The sequence below is a fragment of the Diuraphis noxia genome, unplaced genomic scaffold (assembly GCF_037042655.1).
Source record: "Diuraphis noxia isolate RWA-SAM2 unplaced genomic scaffold, SU_Dnox_SAM2 contig0001, whole genome shotgun sequence".
Classification (NCBI taxonomy): Eukaryota; Metazoa; Arthropoda; class Insecta; order Hemiptera; family Aphididae; genus Diuraphis; species Diuraphis noxia.
In genome coordinates, this window is record NW_028301711.1 from 47,024,855 (window position 1) to 47,044,762 (window position 19,908).

At 25.9% G+C, this 19,908-nt stretch overlaps 1 protein-coding gene across 2 annotated transcripts; it reads right to left on the reverse strand.

The window, feature by feature from the left end:
* Window positions 1–314: 314 nt before the first annotated feature.
* Window positions 315–12,264, reverse strand: LOC107170609 (sphingomyelin phosphodiesterase 4). Of its 2 annotated transcripts, none has more exons than XM_089223739.1 (14): window positions 11,969–12,264; window positions 11,709–11,905; window positions 10,564–10,707; window positions 10,386–10,488; window positions 5,917–6,148; window positions 5,642–5,804; window positions 4,446–4,546; window positions 4,234–4,380; window positions 3,999–4,161; window positions 3,706–3,876; window positions 2,940–3,155; window positions 2,232–2,360; window positions 2,031–2,171; window positions 315–887 (listed from the first exon to the last, which is right to left on the reverse strand). In XM_089223739.1, the coding sequence occupies exons 1-14, from the start codon at window positions 12,009–12,011 to the stop codon at window positions 537–539; spliced, it is 2,301 nt and encodes a 766-aa protein (XP_089079865.1). In that variant the 5' UTR covers window positions 12,012–12,264; the 3' UTR covers window positions 315–536. The 2 variants fall into 2 exon arrangements, with proteins under 2 accessions (XP_089079865.1, XP_089079872.1); XM_089223746.1 differs by having other exon boundaries at window positions 5,917–6,001; window positions 11,969–12,263.
* Window positions 12,265–19,908: the final 7,644 nt, after the last annotated feature.

The following is a 19,908-nucleotide window of genomic DNA, read 5'->3' on the forward strand; positions in this document are numbered from 1 at the left end:
CAGTGTTTGTTTAAGTTAAATAATGTACACCAGGACACATAACATAAAATGTAATAGTAATTCAGAAAAACCTTCTTATTAGAAAGAAATCTCCTTATGGCAGAAAATAACAACAATCTTGTACAACCTATACCTCATAAATTTTAATTTCAGCATCACGAAAACGCCTTTATGACAGAAATATCAGTTGATACCAAGCTATTTACTTATGAAAAGGTTTTAGTGTACATTGTTTTATATTTGTATAAAAATACACTTACAAAATATCATATACTAACATTTAATAGGTTAATTATTAGTAATTAATAGGAAAATGTCATACAAAACACTATTTTATTTTGTCTAATTTTTTAATGGTAAGTTAAAGTTGTTAATTAAGAAAGATGTAAAAATTTAACTTAACTAAACGTTTTGAAACAATTCAAATGTATAAAACAATAATCATAGAAATAAGTTTAAATTCAGTACAAATTTAGTTATTTAACTTAAAAATGACATTTAGCAAGATAAATGCAAAAAAAAAAATGTATAAAAAACTAGTTTTCGTGAATATTGTCCCACTTGAATGGTGGTGCATACCCAATTAAATATTTTAGACATAAATATACAATACGCAAGACATAGAACAGGCCAATCCAAAAACCAGTTTTGTTAAATACTAAAGTTAATGTCAACAAAAATAAAATCCAACAAAGATTAAAGTATGATGCTATCCACCGAAAACTAATTGTGGGTGGAAGAATTTTAGGCGTTCTGACACGTTTTCCAGATCCATCATTTCTAGGCTCATAGGAAAATATTTTCATTGGTTCCCTTATTAATGCTTGACGCAGAACGCCCGCAAGAATAGAATTTTCTGTCGATAAACGTAGTATGTGTGTATTAAACTGAAAATAAAATAAAATTTACTTATTAATTCAAAATGTGTTAATACAATATGTGGCATCTTAATGGAAATTTAGAAATTAAATATAGAAATAAAATTAAATATACATACTATGTACATATACTATAATTCTTTGATACTTAAGAGAGTAGTCAACTAACAAGTAACAATCATAGACTTATAGAAATAGACGGAACATATTCCACAAGGACTGGGAGGCGTGATCGTGCTAAACGCATCAAGAACTTGAGTTTTATTATAAGAGTGAGAGAAATGGTACTGTTGCGAGGACAGCCAATACATAGTTTTAACAGCAACAGATCATCAAGCTCTACCTACTTGTACAAGTTATCATACCTAATATTTCGTTTATTTTTAAAAGCATAACAATTTTAACCTCTATTTATTATAGGCTAGCTGTTATTATTGATTATAAACAAGTCTAAAAATGTATACTAGTTAATGTTTATACATTAAAAAAAGATCACTAATCAAATGTATTTACACGATAATTCATTTTTTATAATATGAAAATATGAAAATTAATTTATATTTTATTGTTTATTATTTACATAATGATTTAAAGTTAAATTATAAATATTTTATAACAGTGTAATATATTTCCTAAAAAATGTCTATTAACTACATAGTTTATAAAAATTAAACGATTAATATCATTAAGGAAAAATAAATTTAAAAAATATTTGTTTTGGTCACAAGCTTGCTTACAAGTGGTAAATAGATTCATTATATCATTGTAAACTTGTTATTTTGAGCTCTGTATAGTTGATAATAAATTAATTTAATTTAATAAAAATAAATAAATAAATAATAATAGTAATAATTTAAAATTTTATGTTTTACAATATTTTAATTTTAAAACACTTAATGAGCATTTTTAAATTTTACATCGGTCTATGTTTTTAATTTACTTTGATAACTGATAATTAATCAATTCAAACTTAGATTGAATATTACATTACAAAATTGGTTTGGCTAAACACAAATATACTATTAGTACTATTGGAATATTTGTAATATGGAAATAACTTGAGCAGCAACGAAGTCCTCTTATAAAAATAAAACCTATATTTTAAATTTAACCAGAGACAATTTATTAATTCTAAAACACTTCACAACTTACATATAACTCAACAGTATTTCTTAAAAATTTGCTTAATTTTACAAGGTAATAGTTTTCATAGGATAAAGTTTCCAAGAAATCTGGGTCGATCTCCCATTCTTTCGCATGAATTACAGGTCTAAAAGATAAACTCATAGTGTTCTGAAAATAAAAATTAATTAATTTTCATGAACAATATAAAATATTAATTTTTAAACTCACACGTTCAAATGATTGAACAAGAGATTGACTTTTATTGAATATGCTAGAAGTAGTATTATTTCCACTTACACCAGAAATAGACCACGCCGACAAATCGGCTAACACTGGCATAGTTGTAACATTAACATTCTAAAATATAGAAAGCAAAATATAAATTATTTATTTTTAACCCTTGATTACAGGCACTTCAAATATGTAAAAGATTTAATGCATACAGTATTTTTGACCATATATTGAAATGTATCGATTAGAACTCGATAAATTGAAATAATAATAATAATTATTTATTACTATCAATAATGTGTATCGGCCAATAATTATTATGAAACACGATTGAAAAATAAATTGAGTTTTCATAAATTTAAGATGTTTTTAAATTTCATAGTCTAGATTGCACATTGTATTTTAGACAGTTATGATTTGTAATGAACTTTGAACATTTCAATATTACTGAAATCAGATTGTATACAGAAAGGAGTAGTAACTAATTTTAGTTTATCAAATAATCAGATGGTTCTTAGGTAAGATCACACAAAATTATTTCAAATTTTTGAAGCAATGACTAAGTTTCTAAAAGAATAGACGTTTTGTGATCTAAGGTCAGAGGTTGATGGACCCACATGCGCTGTATCCGTCTTACAAACGTAAAACATACCTCTTAAAGAAAATGTATGAATAATATAATGTATGGTATACTCAAATACTCACAATAATTTGCTCCATGAACATTAATGATGATTTAAGATTAGTTTCAATATCTGTCCACTCATTGAGAGTATAGTCTGACATTTTATTTTTTCTAGGCATTAAAATTAATTCCAACATGGATGAATTATTTCTATCTATTTGGTCTTCTTGATAGCGGCATAATTCTCCAGCAACATGATCCAATGATTTTTGTAGTTTCAAATAAAATAATTTATACTGAAATTAGAAAAAAAATGTATTTTCACCAAAATTACTAATAATAACGATTAATTTACTTATCCACCGAACTATAAACGTGGAGTGTGCATTGTATAACATAACTCATGCATTGAAAAGCCTCGCCTTATCAGATGTCAGAGATGACATTATTTTGATTCAACTAATTACACTTTTAGTAATAATGAATCTACATATGTTTATATGTTTCATAAAGAATAATCATAGGTTTTGATATTAAGTATATAATAACTATAGAAATTTGTGATAAAATTAAAACAGAATTAATATGTTGCTATTTAATAATGTCACAAGTAATATGGTCCTATGCATATTCCATATTTATAATTCGGTGATAATCACCAATGTGTAATAACACTTTACTATATGGTAATAGATAATAAAATGAAAAATAATGTAAATAGCTGGCTTAAGTATAGATTATACACTCATGATAGTTTACAATGAATATTTAACAAAATAATAACTATTATAATTAATTACATAAAATAAATGATAAATCAAAAAATAGTCAAAAATAGTTGTTTACTTCACAATTACGTTCTTCTGAAAACATTAGTTCATATTTAAACGATGGGCCTTCAGCTTCTATCAAACATTCAGACAATAGTGTATTCCATTTTTTATGTTGTGGTTGGTTGCTTGTATACATATGTTCTATATCAAGTATCATTTTCAGTAAATATGGGTGGGTAAAAACCTTAAAAATAATAATTAAAAAACTAAATACATAAACTCGTGTGCATATTATATAAAAGTAATTTGATAATTCATAATTATTAAACTTTATACTAATAAATTAACAAAACATCTGTTATTCACTTTTAGCATACGATAAACCATGATAGAATATCTTGGTGAACACACATCTATACAAATGAATCTTTTTATAGCAAGATAAAATAATTTAGTATAACACAGTAAATTCCTGATGATAAAAATTCTCCATTTATCATTCATTTCTAATTCTGTGATAGAACATGGCCTGAACAAAAAAAAAAAATATTAATACATTTGAATGTATAAAAGTAAATGTATTCTAATATATAATCATTACTGTTTAGATGAATCGTCATAACGCCAAGGTTGAATGTAACAAAGCCAATTCTCAAGTAAAAGGCGAAATGAAAAATCCTGTGGCCAATTAACCATATAATATGATAAATACTGATAGATTTGTATACCATGACGAGCCATCAATATTCTAAAAGTGTTAAATATACCATTTAATATAATATTTATTAATTATTGACATAAAAATGGCCTTACAGTTTTAAATTGTCTACTGGCTGATGCTTAGCACAATTTGAATACAAATGTAAATGTTTTATAAAGCATCTTATTAACTTTGTTAAATCAATGAATGATTCCTGAAAATATAATAAAAATAAAATGGTAATAATAAAATTATTGCTATTGATATTATATTAAAGAATAAAAACAGGATTTTTAATGCCCATTAAAAAAAATTGAAGTAAATCATTAGTCTAGTGGTGATATGTTATCAATACGACCAGTGTTGAATCCAGATAATTATTCTGGGGGGGCTCACTTTTTTTTCATTGGTGAATGGTGATACCTCATTTTAGTATTATGAATTATATATATTAATAGGCAGTTATTCTTATTACAATTTATAATTTAGACATTTCAAATTTATATAAAACTACAAAACAAATTATTTTATTTTTATTTTTAAATCAATCTAAGGTTGTCACACATTATAAATCGTATTACCTATTATTATTATTTATTGCAATTCAGAAATTATAAATATTGAAAAAATTACAAAATAAATTAGAAGCCTATTAATTATTTATATTTAAATTAGTTATTGTGCATTTAATAAATAAGTACATTTTGTTGAAAGTCAGAAAGTTGTATTTGTCAGGGGGGGGCGAAAGAAATTTCAGGGGGGCGAACGCCCCCCCCCCCTGAAGTATACCTGGATTCAACACTGAATACGACATAAATATGATTAACTGTTTAATTATTGTAAAAAGTTCATCAAAATGTTAATAAGATATTAGATCAAAGGTCAAAATTGAATAGAACTTATTAATATGGACTAATTGGGGCTTTAGGTTATCTGAAACAAAGAAAATCCGGGTTAAAAACTTACCAAAAAATATGTCTGTATATGTTTGATTTAAGAATAAATATGTATTATAAAATTAACAGTTAGATAGTGTGAATAACCATATGTAATTGGTATTTTGAAGAAATAATCACAACATCCATTGATATTTTGTAGCTTTTTATGTATTAAATAATGACTATTATAATAATAACTAAATAAAGAAAAATAGTTGTGGTTCTCTGTTAGAAAATATGTTAGTGAGCGGTGTTTAAATGCGTTGAAGTGTGGTCACGGCATTAAAATCACAACCACCGATGTGTTATGCAAGTTTTGAGTATTGTAAATTGTATAAACCACAAAAAAGCAGCAAATATGATGTACTTACATTAGTTAATACGTTACAATTTAACCAAATATCAGCAAAAAAAAATGCTACTACTTCACTACGCCACGTTGCTTCTGATGTCAACATCCAATATGAACTTAAAATGTTATCACTTAATAAATCATTAGCGGCAACATCCTTTTTTATGAAGTTCAAAAATTTACTAAAATAAAAACACACAATTAACTAATATTATTTAGTTTGGTTAATTTAAAACAATATAAAAATAAATATAAATAAATTTGCTTTCATATATTATGATGTTCTAAACATACCTTGTAGTAGTATTTTGTTTTTGATTAGGAATTGGTGATAGAACATTAAACTGAATTTGAGGTAAAATCAAAGAAGCTGAATTATCTAATGGCAAAAAAAAATTAAGATAATCTAAGCACAACAACTTGTACACTGATACTTGATTAGAATCATTATTGCCATTAGAAATATCATCAGAGGTCAACTTTAACCCATATATCGCAAAATGAAACATATAAAATTCAAAAGAATCTGATATCTAAATTAAAGAATAATTTGAAAATAAAATTATTGTTTTAAATGTGTTTCATTCAATAACATACAAGTCTAAACATATAACTAAATTATATTTTGTTTTTTTTGACATTTTTAACTTTTTTTATAAAGCAATCGAGCTAAAAATGACTAAAAGTTAATTAATTGTAATTTTTCTATTTTCAATTTTTACAGGTGGCAGATTACCAGTAAAGAAGCATAAAAAAACAAAAAAATAGATTTTCTTAATTTGAAAGAATGTTCCATTGTAAAAAAAAAATAGTTTTATGTATAAGATTTCTACTCATATTACGCAATGGGTTATAAGTGATTGAATAGAGACGTGAGACATTGATAGGGTCGAGCTTTCCGTAACTGCCTATCCTATATATGAAATAAGAATATTTTTTAATTTTTGTTATACATAAGTGATGTGTTTGTATAAACTGAAAATTTTAGTGAAACCTTAATTTGTTTATGTGTTCAGTTTTTTTGAAATAGTCCAAATCTTATAATAGTAATTTTTGTTGAGTACGCTTCTCTTACTACAGCAGTCGCTTATCTCTTTTAGTATTTTTAAATATTTTTAAAAAAACGTTTTATAAAAATCTTGATATTTTTATTGCCTTTAGCACAAAAAGTCAAACATTTATATGTGAGTCAATACAATTTTTAGATGGTAAATCATCAGTGGTGCCGAACCTAATTTAGGGGGTGGGTACCCTCTAGCATTGGTGGTGTACATGTATAAAAAAATTGTACAATTTTATAATTAAGATAAGATGGAGCAGTGGAAATAATATTACAAATTACAGAGGGTCATAGAGTGTAAAAAGCAGATAACTATATTTTAATATCATGATAAATTACCAATATTATACCTAATTAATTTCTAAACCTACAACAGCAGCTACAGCTAGTTCATGGTATTTTACGTAAACTATCAGAGTTTAACATAAGATACACAAATACACGATACCTTGTTAGTATTAAACTATAGGTGTTATCCGAGATAATATTTTTGAATTATCCAGAACGAGCCTTCTCAAAATTAAAGCTTATAAAAAGTAAATTAAGAATTACAATGGCAGAAGAACGACTGGACTCTCTGATGTTAATATCATGTGAAAATGATATTGACATTGACTCTGACTCAGTTATTAATATTTTTACATCACAGTGGCGTAGCCAGGGGGAGGGCTGAGGGGACTGCAGTCCCCCCCCCCCCCAGAAATGTTAATAAAATTTAAAAATTATTTCAATGGTCTACATTTCTACAATATTCACTCAAAAAGTCTTAAATTGTATTTTACTAATTTTAAATTGTCATCTTTATTTTGTTAGTTTTCTATAGCTTCGGCCGTGCTAATAGGTATTTAATGCACCGCTGTGTAAAAAATTGATTAGCCCCCCCCCCACGAAAAAAATCCTGGCTACGCCGCTGTTACATCATACAGTACAGTGCTAAAATAATATTATGTTAATAATAATATATATAATAAAATATTAAATATTGCAAAAATACAATAAATAATATAATTTGTTTGTGAAAATAATATCTTGCAGTTAAAAAAATTGGTAGTGTTTAGGGGGTGTGGGGGGCTCTGCCCCCACGGCTTATTTTTCATACTGTATTGAAGTAGGTGGGCGGGTATAAATTAATGTCCATTGCCACACTTAAAAAAAAAATAGTTCGGCGCCACTGTAAATCATTATTTAAAATGTGCAAATCTTACACTCAACACAAGTTGACTTTTCCGAAAACAAAACATTTTTAGATTCTTTGGGGACAGCGGGACACTTATCTCGAAAGCGGAATGTATGGTCACATTGTGTATACTTAGTTATGACAACCCAGCCTAATGGCATCAGACGATCATTCTAACTACCTTAATATCCTTAAGTTGACGCTATACTCGCATATGCTGTTTCTGTCTTGCAAATGTACAACATAAGACTGCGTGCGGTGGTACTACTAGTGCTTTGAGGAGACAACGATCATACTAGTGCTCTGGGGAGACAACAATTATACTAGTGCAGTGGCAAAGTATAATGTCTAACTAAAGATAATAAATAATATTGCTATTTCCTAGGTATTAGTTTTTTGTAACGATTAGTAACTACTAACTACTTACTACGAAGTATTAAACTATTAACTAATAGTAAATAGTCTTGTCGAATACTATATTACTATATTTATTATTATTCTAAATTATGATTAGTGGTACAGGTACTAAAAAATCTAAAAATAATTGCTGTGTAGTAATTATAATTATAATTCTTACAAAACTACTAGTAATATTATATTTTATCTATTTCCAAACCATGATTATGAAAAAGAGACAAAAGAAAAGTGGATAAAAGCAATTAATAGAATCATGTAAGTTAATTATTTTTATTTTAAATTCATAATAATCAATCAGATGTGTTTATGCCCTCCATTGCAAAGAAAAAAAAATGCTCAAATTAAATAGTACCTATACCTACACCTATTATTGCTATCTATTTTTGTTTTAGAGGAAATGGAAAACCTTGGCGTCCTAAGTGTTCATAGTGTCGTTTCCAGTGCCCATTTTATAAATAATAAAATGTCATAACTAATAATTAAGTTTAATTAAATAATTTATTAAAAGTGATAAAATATTCTTAAAAATTCTAATATGTGAAATATAAAACAAGAATAGCAAAAAATTGCACTTATCAAGAATATGTATTTTTCATTTCTTTACTTTATATTGATATTATCAAGAGTATTTAATAATTTAAATCAAAACTTTAAATTATTGTACTATTATTTGAGAAAACAGTTATTCTAGAAAATAATACATAGGTACATAATATGTGTATGTCATACATGAATATAAATTATGAATATACATTTTACCTCGAGCTGTACTTTATATGGTTCTAAAGAAATGCTTGTCTGTCTAACAACAAAACCAGTTATTAAACAAAATCATTCAATAGGTCTAAACTCCTGTACATTCAAGACATGATTGCTTTCATACAACTTTAAACTTTGTTATTAGAGAATTCAAAATGTGAATTTATGTTTTGAAACCCATACTTAATTATTAAATTATTCATAATTTATTTTAATTTTTGAAATAATTAAGAAACTTTGAAGTTTGAACTTTCCATTATCAAAATCTAATTTTAAAGAAAACAATTTGTTTCAAATTCAGAAGCTATAATTAAATGTACTGATTAGGCAGATGATTAAAAACATTTTCAATATGTATTAACTCATTTATTTAATAATTTTCAAATGTGACTACTTTTAATAAATGCAAATTCATCGGCAGTTAAAAAATATTTTACAGTTATTCACACATTTTCCAATCTAACGTAATAAAAAACTTGAATTTTTTCCTCTGCACTAGTACAAGATTTTCACCACTATAGTCAATGTGGTTTTCGATCTCACACACACAGTCTATATTGGAAAGGATAGAACTTTTTAGACTGTAATGATAGTTAAGACTCCAAACTAGTGTACAACGTAATTAAGAACAATATCTATGAATTATCATTCATATTTATTATATATCACTAATATTAAAAAAATTCTTGTTGTTTCAAGATCTATTATATTTTTTATGTTTTTCAAACTTAGATAACTCTTTTTAGTTCCGATATCAAAAAATAAAAATTGATATTTCACAGTCAAAGTTCTCCTTTTTTATGTGGTGAAAATTGTATTTCTTAGCTATGAGTCTAGCCTTTTCAGTTCTTTCCCTCCTAAAAAAGTTTTTGTAATGTTGTATATTTGTAAGAAAGGCAATTAGCTGATATAACATCCACTTAAATAATATTTCATATCATTTTTAATAGTTTCAACTACAATAGTTTAACAATAAATTATTTGGAGAAAACATTTTTTTGTGTTGTGTGCTCCTTTAAGCTTAAATTAATTTTACCTACTTACTTATATACAGAAATATTTTTAAAAAATATTTTAAACTGTTTTATAGATTAAAAAAATTCAGTTTTGAAATTTAAATTCGAATCAAATTCACTTATGTTCATAAATTGTAATTTTTAATTATAAAGTCAATAAATAGTTGTATTTACTTTAAGTGTTTCTAAGGTATTGAGGTACTTTTTTATCTATTAGGGCACACAACAATAAACTATTAATTTGTTAGTAATATTATAATTGTATATGTATACAACAATATATTATAAATTATTAATATATTTCCATGCCATCAATATTTTATATAAAGGATACTCAAGTTTAGTCCAATAGGTGAAGCTGAATCAGTATGATATAAAAAACGTGAACCATAATAAGATTGTCCAAATGATTTATCAATTTTTCGTCTAAGCTCAATCTAAAACATATTTTATTGATAAATAAGTAAAAAAATGTTTAAATATTTAAGTTTATAATATATTAATAAACTTACTGGCAAATCAGAAAAATAAATATTAAATTTTAGCAAATTGTTGGACAGCAAATTATAACATAATTTAAAAACATGGCCACTACTAGATAAAAAATGATACACGCTATCAGGTTCTCGACAAATGTATTTTTGTTCATCAGATATCTGTAATGATAAAAAAAATTATATATATATATATATACATATAAATTATTATTGAGATATCTTTTAAGTCACAATAGCAAAATATTATCAACCTAAAGACTTAACTATGATAATATGTTTATTTTAATTGCTGAAGAGAAGTTTTACTGCATAATATAATAAGTACTATTATTATAATTTTGTTTACTGAACACTACATTTTTAACTTGCCAAGAACAATAATTATTATTGTTTAAATAAAAGATATAAAATTATAAACTACTATAACAAGCTTTTTGATAAAAAAATGCATGTTAGATTTAAATTGAAATATGCGGAATGTCTGCGTACAACCTCTATACAAATGTTGTAATATATTTGTTTACTTCCTCAAATATATTTATTCAAAAAAATAAAATAAACATATAGATCTGTATGAAACTATAACCACTAAAAGAAATGCTACTTATATAGCTAGGTAGTTGATAAACAATTATATGAGTAAATTATGTAGTTTTTCCTCAGAAAAAGAATATTATTCAGGTAGGTACATTGAAATATGGTAGTATACTTTGACAAAATAATAACTATTACATTATTATATCACAAAATTATTATTATTTGTTAAAAAGATATTAAACAGACATTTATAGTCCCCAACTTATAAGTGTATAACATAACAAATTTTTAAAAGCATTTATTATATTTTAATTTTAAAGCAACTTATGAGTATTTTAGGATGTACAAAATATTTACAATTTTAAAATACTCATAACTCACTTTATATTAAAATATAATAAAAAGCCCAAAAAGATGCCTATATAATGATCTTACTTTTAAATTTTATAAAAGATCAATTCACTCTACATTTTTAACTACGGAACTTATGTTACGAACAGGAACAATAAATATCTGTGTAATGTCCTCCTAAGGTTCAATAGCAACCGAATTAATAATACATATTATCTGGAATGCTTTCAATAAAATGTGTTAACAAAAGTTAAAAAAAATAAATTACATACTTTTGTCTTGAGCTTATCTAATGCCCATCCTTTATCGGAGCCACGTCCAAAAATTTCAAATATTATATCGACAAAGATATTATACAAATCTCTTTCACTTGCATCGTCGATGTAGCTTGTAATTACTCTGATCCGCTCAATCAGTGAATTAGTGGTATGGATTGGGTCTACTGATGCCAACAGTGTTGAAGACAGCGCTGTGAAATAGATATAAATATTAGAAATACGTTTTTCAAGAGAACGATTTACAATTCTCTTACTAGTATTGGTCACCGGTGGGTAACAAAATAGCGGAGAATGCATGACGTTTAAAACTGCAGTTTAATGACGAAACACATTCGGGTTGTACGAGTTGTGGAATCGGTTTCGTACTCACACAACACAACTAGCTGTCATCAAAGATATAGCTCGCAAATAATTTATATAATTATTATTGATGATTGTGGTGGACAAGCTGATGATCAACGATTCTAATCGAAAGGCGTTACGCGATTAACACACAATAGAGCAACACTCTTAGATTTTATTTTGGAAGCCGTTGTCTCTGCTTTATCAGCGCAACGCCACTATCACTTATCACATATTAACAGTCGGACAATCATAGGTGATAATAAAGATATTTTTATTCAAGATCTATAAAGAATCTATATAATATAAAATTATAAAATATAATTATATTATAATATAAAATATCTATATAATCTATATCTTCTTTATAGATCTTGATTTTTATTAAGAGGACAGCATCATTTTCGTGATAAAGCCACAGAATAGATTATAACCATGAAGTTGTGAACAATACAATTACAACTCGGCATTCGTATCACCACAGAACAATATCACTCGTATCTTCTCTACATCGTGGATTATAAACATAAATTATTATTATATATTATTAAAAAGTTATAAATTGAACCACAAATTTAGATATTATCATGATAATTTGACATGTTCAATCATGACATGTTTATTTTATCATGGATATTATAATACCTATATTAGGTGAGCAAGTTGTAAATAGAGCAGTAAAGTTGTGAAGGAGCCTAGTCCGTGGAAACATAACATTATGCACAGTTTTCCAAACATACAAATTATTGGCGGCAAGATAATCATTATTGTTGTCATCAGAGATTATGAATTATGAATTATGATATAGTGATATACCTACATAATAATTTATATTTTTATAACGTAGTTTTACAATTTTCATACCAACTACTTTAACTCCACTGAGCTAGTCTCCTGTGATACTTTTTTTATGAGCTATTTTTATATACTTTGATACATTTATTTAGTATTTATCATCAGACATAATAATATAATATTCACAAAACTAAAGTATTTAATACAATGTTGTAACTTGTCTTTCGAATGGTTCACTCAATAAAAATTATAGTGCAAGTAAAAGACATTTGAGAACCTGAAATGAATTTTAAAAGAGCATAGTAAATCAGTATCAATAATATTAATTATTATAATTATAATGTAAAATAATAACTTATTAAACTTAAATTTCCAAGTTCGTTTGGTTATAATAATTATAATTATTCAGTTATTAAACTGAATAAGTTTTAATGATAAACTTTTCAATAACTAATAAAATATAAATAAAAACAAGTGAAAAACTAAAAAACATGATTTTATTGAAAATTTGTATAGAAAAAAATGTATACCTAACATTAAGCCATAGAATTTACCAAATCTGTACTAAATACTTAATAATTACTATATACAGGAAGTTATCTATAGACAGTCCTGTAAAGTATTTGAGAAAAAGTATTCAAATACTTTTTTAAGTATTGAATAACTTTTTTAATACTTTCAGCATGAAGTATTTTGAATGGTATTTTAAATACTTTTTTAAGTACTTTTGTATTAAGTACTTGTTTGTATTGAATACTTTGGTTTTTTATTTCGAACATTATATTTTTTATTTTTTCATTAAATTCAATAATCCCGCTGCCAAGCAGTGCTTCAGTGGAGCGGGTATTTAGTGTGGGTGGAGCAGCCATGACCAAAAAGAGAAGCAGTATGACCGACAGTGGCGTGCCCAGGAAATTTCAATGGGGAGGGATATATGTTATAAATTTTTAAGTAACTAAAAGTAGGTACATTTAAATTAATCATGGTTATCCAAACACAAAAATTGCTAAACATATGTACATTCGTGCATATTGAGTGTCATTCTACAATTAGAATTAATTTAAATAGCCACACACTATACACTATTATTTAAATAAAATGGCAAAATTAAACTAAAAACATTTTTAACCTTTATTAAAATAATTAATATACAAAAGAAAAATAATTCTTAAAAACAACTTAGTTATTCGTTATTCCAAACGAAAATTTATATTTATACTTTTAGTCTACGTGATAAGCATGATCCATCATTCTATCTTATATCTTACCATAAACATAATTAATTATTAATTATTACTTAGAGGATTTATTTCTCATGAACATGAATGCATAATCACTGATCTATAATCAGTATAATCCGTATAGTGAATGTTTAAAATAGCCAACGGGAAATAATTTATATGCAATAACTTATTACTGATAATTTAAAAAAATAATAAGGTAATATCTAATAAGTTGAAGTTAACAAAAAAAATGGGGGGGGAGATATAACCCCTAACCTCCCCCCCTTGGGCACGCCACTGATGACCGATGAACATTTTGAAAACACTATGTTCTTAAAATATAACAAACATTTATTCAATAAATAATAAATAAAATAAAAATTATTATAAACTTACTATGTGTCTATATTACGACAAATCATTAGAAACCTACTTTAAAAACCAAAAGTATTTGAAAAGTATTCCAAACACTTTTTTAAAGTATTTGAGTAGTATTTGAAATACTTTACAATTAAAGTATTTTTGTATTATCTTGAATACTTAAAAAAAATATATTTGAGTATTTACTCAAATACTTTTTAAAATAGTATTCTTTATAGGACTGCCTATAAATATAAGCAGAACTTAAAACTTTTATATAACTCACTGTTAATAATTAGAAGCTAAGTACACAGTACACTATAACGTACACTTTTAGAGATTGTATGGCAAGTTAAATTTGATAAATTTTATTAGTTTATTACTTCATACTCACTGATATAGTTTATTGCACCTGACTGATCTCCCAATTTTGGCTATATATTTTAAATATATAACAGCTTGTCACTATGCAAAAACTTGATGGTTTCACTAATATACCAATAATTATAAGATTAAAACTTTTATTTAAAAAATAATCTATAATTTAAATAATATTGTGCTTGCTTAAATATTTATATATATTTTCAGACAATTATTTTCATTTAACAGACAGGTAAAGTTCCAACATGTTTAGGTTTTAACATCAAACTCGCATGTGTTTTATCCATCTTGTACACATACAACATAGACTTAACACGTTTACGTAGTATGAGTAAGATATGATCAATTCTGGTTCTAGAGTAAAAATATCTATTGCAAAATTGAATTTAGATAATATTTCTGATGGCAAGACGTTGCGTTTTTTTCATGATTCCCAATATGTTATCATTCATTATATCGTTAAGAAATAGCAAAAAACTTCAACATTTTAAAATAACTTAACTTTTCAAAATTTAAATATTTAAAAAAAAAGCTCAATGTTTGGCCCTCCTAAATATTGTCACCTTTTAATTTCTAGTATACAACTTCGTAAATGCGTATAGTATATATTGCTGTGTAAGACAGAGACGACACATGCGGTTGTGACTGTGACATCCTATTGATAAATCATAAATATATAATATGTTTAGGTATCTACCGTGTATGTGTGTTCTTAAATTTAATATGTATTAATATTTACAAATGGTTTTTTTCACAAAAGTACAATACTAGATACATAGTTTACATAGTTTAACTAAAATAAGACTAAAGTCTGTCTGCAATGGACACTTTTGACGGTTTCATGACCATCTGTGAAGTACAGGTTTTACTGTAATTATTATTTATATGCAAATGTAAAGTACATACATTAGTTTCTTCTAAAATTGCATGATATTCATAACTCATAAGTCTCACAATCAGCTATAACAGCTGCAATGTCAGATAAATATGAAGAATCATTTGATAAATTGCCATGTGGCAACATTAAAAATTATATTTTAAATGGGATTTATGATAGTAACTGATTGAATAGTTTTGATTATTTGTTGAGATAATGTCTAAGAAAATAACTAATTAATGTAAGTGTTTTGTATAAAAATATTGAATACTACATTTCTACAGACATACTTTAATTTTCATTGTTTTATATAAGGGTTCATCTTTTAAATGTTCTACTTATCTACTTCAATCATAAGCACTTGTCTCTAAGTCTTTTCTACTTCAAAAAAATCGGCTCTATTTCAGGTGTGCTTGAAGATCCCTCATGACGAAATTGTTTTCTATTACGGTTGGTCAAATCATTTGTGACTAAAAATGTTTAACACAATTTAAAAAATTAACTATTGAAAACAAATTAAAAGAAATTAGTGAATTACTTAATATGCCTTAAATATAGTATGGATATATTATATAATTTATTTTTCAAAACTCTTGCATTTCATTTATTCTAACAAGGGACCCAACACTGTACACTTCATCAATATTTGTAACAATATTATTATCTGGAACTTTCTAAAAATATATATACCAACAAATGTAGTTTATACATGAATTATTTAATGAAATTGTATTTACTATTAAGTCAATTAATAATGTATAACAAGAATACTTACTCATCAATGTTTTTTTCTCATGAAAAGACCAATAAAAAGTTGATTTAAAGCTTTTATTTCTCATAATAAATGCAATTTATCTAGAATCATGGATCTGTGAAAGACAATGTCCAACATACTCTAAAATATTTTCAATAAAGATATTATATTATATATTAACCTCAACAATTTATTCTAAACAACATAGGATATAACGGTAGTTTTGCTAGTGTTACTAACAATAGGAAAGGTAATTCATCAGGTAGGAACTTGAAAAAGTTCAATTGATGCATCTGGATTGGACTTAATGTCATTAACAGCTCTTATAGTTTGAGATTCTTTCACTTCTTTTGGATTATCATCTTATTTTTTATTGCCATCCCTTCTATAACGACTATAACATACTGGAACATTAATAGCAGAAACAACACATGCAAAGACGACTATATAATATATATATAAATTATTGATTCTCTAAACGAATGCTGATCTATCGTTGTTTGAAATTATAACACTAGCATAAGGTATAAATCAATGATCAACCATAAGCTGCTTTTTCAAACCAAAATGGCAAATGCGATAAAACATTTCACTAGGATTAAATTAATTCAAATACCGACACTAATAATTTCAATACTCTCAAACTTCGGTAGGTATCTATTCTTTTGAGTTTTGATTGCATCAATTGATTACATCTACGGACTACATCAGAATTCTGAAATAAGGGATATATAAATATATAATACATATATACATATATAATATATATAAATGTTAACAAAAAACATTGTAAAAATATACTTTTGTTATACAATAAATAGCTAAGTTATTATCAACTAAAAAGTTTGAATAAGCTAGCTGATGAGGATTGATGGGTTATACTGAATATGGAATATATTATACACAACTTGTGCCAACAAGTTTAAAGTACCTTTTTAACTATAAATATACTCATCATTCACACCAAATTTGTATAGATATTAGAAGTATAAATAAAATAATGTCAATAAATTTACAAACGCATGGTATGGTTTTCTAAACACCTATTTTAAAGATGTTTATGTAAATTTGAATAATTTTCATTTTAGATTCTGAGTGAAGTGATGGACCACAATTGATTTTACAATGATAAATTATGTTTATTTAAAAAGGAATTTTTTAAGTGTGAACACAATAAGTAAGTAATCAAAATAAAGCCTCAGTTTTATATTCGGCATATTTTCTGGCAGGAAAGTGAATTCTAGTTGGTACATTTGAAAAGTCAATATAAAAATTTCTAGTAGTAATGAAATCGAGAAAATACAGCGAATTTAAATTTTTGAATTATTTATAAACAAAAGAATTTTTTGATTTTTATTAGTTATAGACTCCGAATAAATGTATTGCAATTTACATTTACAATGATATGTTTTTATTCTATTCATCATCAACATTTGGAATAGTAAAAAAGCTTCGATTTTTGACAATATAATTTTTTCTGATAGGAAATTGAATCCAGTTGGTACTTTTAAGAGATGAAAATTAAAAATTCCCAGTAGGTGCCTAGTAAGAAAGCGTTTTTAAAAATTTTTAATTAATTGATCAGTTAGAAATTCATAAAAGTTTTTCTTTTTATGCCTCACATAACACATTAGAAATTTTAATAGAAGATAACCAGCAAATTTTTCTATTTCTATTTAAGATATTTAAAGCTCAAATTTGGGCGGAATTTAATGGCGATTTAATCAAAAAAGAGCTGGTAAGTGGATGTTGCTCTGCTGTAGGTAAATTGGGTTAAAACTTACAAGTTACTGTAAAAAATGGTATTCATTGGCGCAACTAGGTCTAAAATATTGGGGGGAGCTGAAGCCCTACAAATAAATTTAGTCAATGTAAGCCATGGGGGGCTCCGCCACACATACCCCCATTGCCGCAGCCACAGAACAATAATTATTAATTGAAATAAAAACAATTATAAAATATTATTACCATACTATATTATTTTAAATCATCTACCTACTTCTATGTAGTATGTTTTACATAAAATATTTAAATATTATGACATTATCGATAATCTCATAGATTATAATTAATTTTTCACATTTATTAGATAAGAATATTATTATTAATTATGTAGGATTGTAGGAATTCCAAAATAAACTATAGTAATATTATTTTATATATTTGTACAGTATACTTTTGAATAACACTCTGCGTCATATACTCATATACTACTAATATTATTTAGTATGTATCTCACTATCCCATGCTTAAATTATCATTCAATTTTAAATAATCAAAACAATTTTTTTTTTATAATACATTGGGGGGCTAAGCTACCCAAATCCCCCTAGTTGCGCCAATGATGGTATTAAAATTGAATTCAAAGATATAATAATATTATTGTATATGGAAAACAATTCTGAGCGGAGACAGTTTCTCAGTAGGATATTTTATACTATATTAATTATATTGTTATTTCAAAAAAAATATAGATACTTATAAAATAAATTCCAAATCAATCAATTCAATTTATTATGAACCCAACTCACTCGGTCATTTATAGAATATACAAGTGTCTTGTAACATCACAATTAGATGATAATAAAAAAAAAAAAAACCATCAGATAATTTAAAATTTAGTATACATTGAAGTCTAATAAAATTTAAAGGTAAAATTACTATCTAGTGCAGTAGTTCCCAAATTTTAATCCACCATGCCTTTTTTTAGACCAAATATAGACATGGTATCTTATTGTGAATACCATGAAGGACAGTACAAAAAAAATTATCACAATTTTTTTTATACCTTTTAAATTATTTATTATGAGCCGCAGAAAGGGTTGATAATGTCCCTAGTGCAGTGGCAAAACGACCATGGTCTTTGAGAAGCGATTGCTTCTCGATTTTTTTAAGGTTTTGGAATGGGTGGGTGCCGTGGGTCGTGGGTGAAAATATGAATGTGAATAACCATAACTAAGTATCTATTAGTATTAGTATTTATTACAATTTATAGATATATTCAGGTATAGGTACTATGGGTAATAGCACTAATGGATGGGTGGGTGGGTGTGTACATTTTAAGTTTGCTTATGGGTTACTTTAGGTTCGTTTCGCCACTGCCCTAGTGAACAGTTTGGGAACTTCTGATCTAGGGCACCTTATAGGCTTTTATAACCTATTATGTTTTAATTTTAAAGTAAGTTATGAGTAATTTAAGATGTACAACAATTTAAAATTTTAAAATACTCATAACTTGCTTTAAAATTAAAACAGAATAAAAAACCTATAAGATGCCCTATATAGTATAATAATGTTACCTTTAAATGTTATAAGAGGTCAATTCACTCTAATTTAAAAACCTACAGAGTTAAACGTGATCTGTTTTGAGCATACAATTTTTGTTACATTGTAAGACATACACAACAAATGTTGAGTAACATCCTCTTAAAAGTCATAACAATAAACAAACACAATATAATA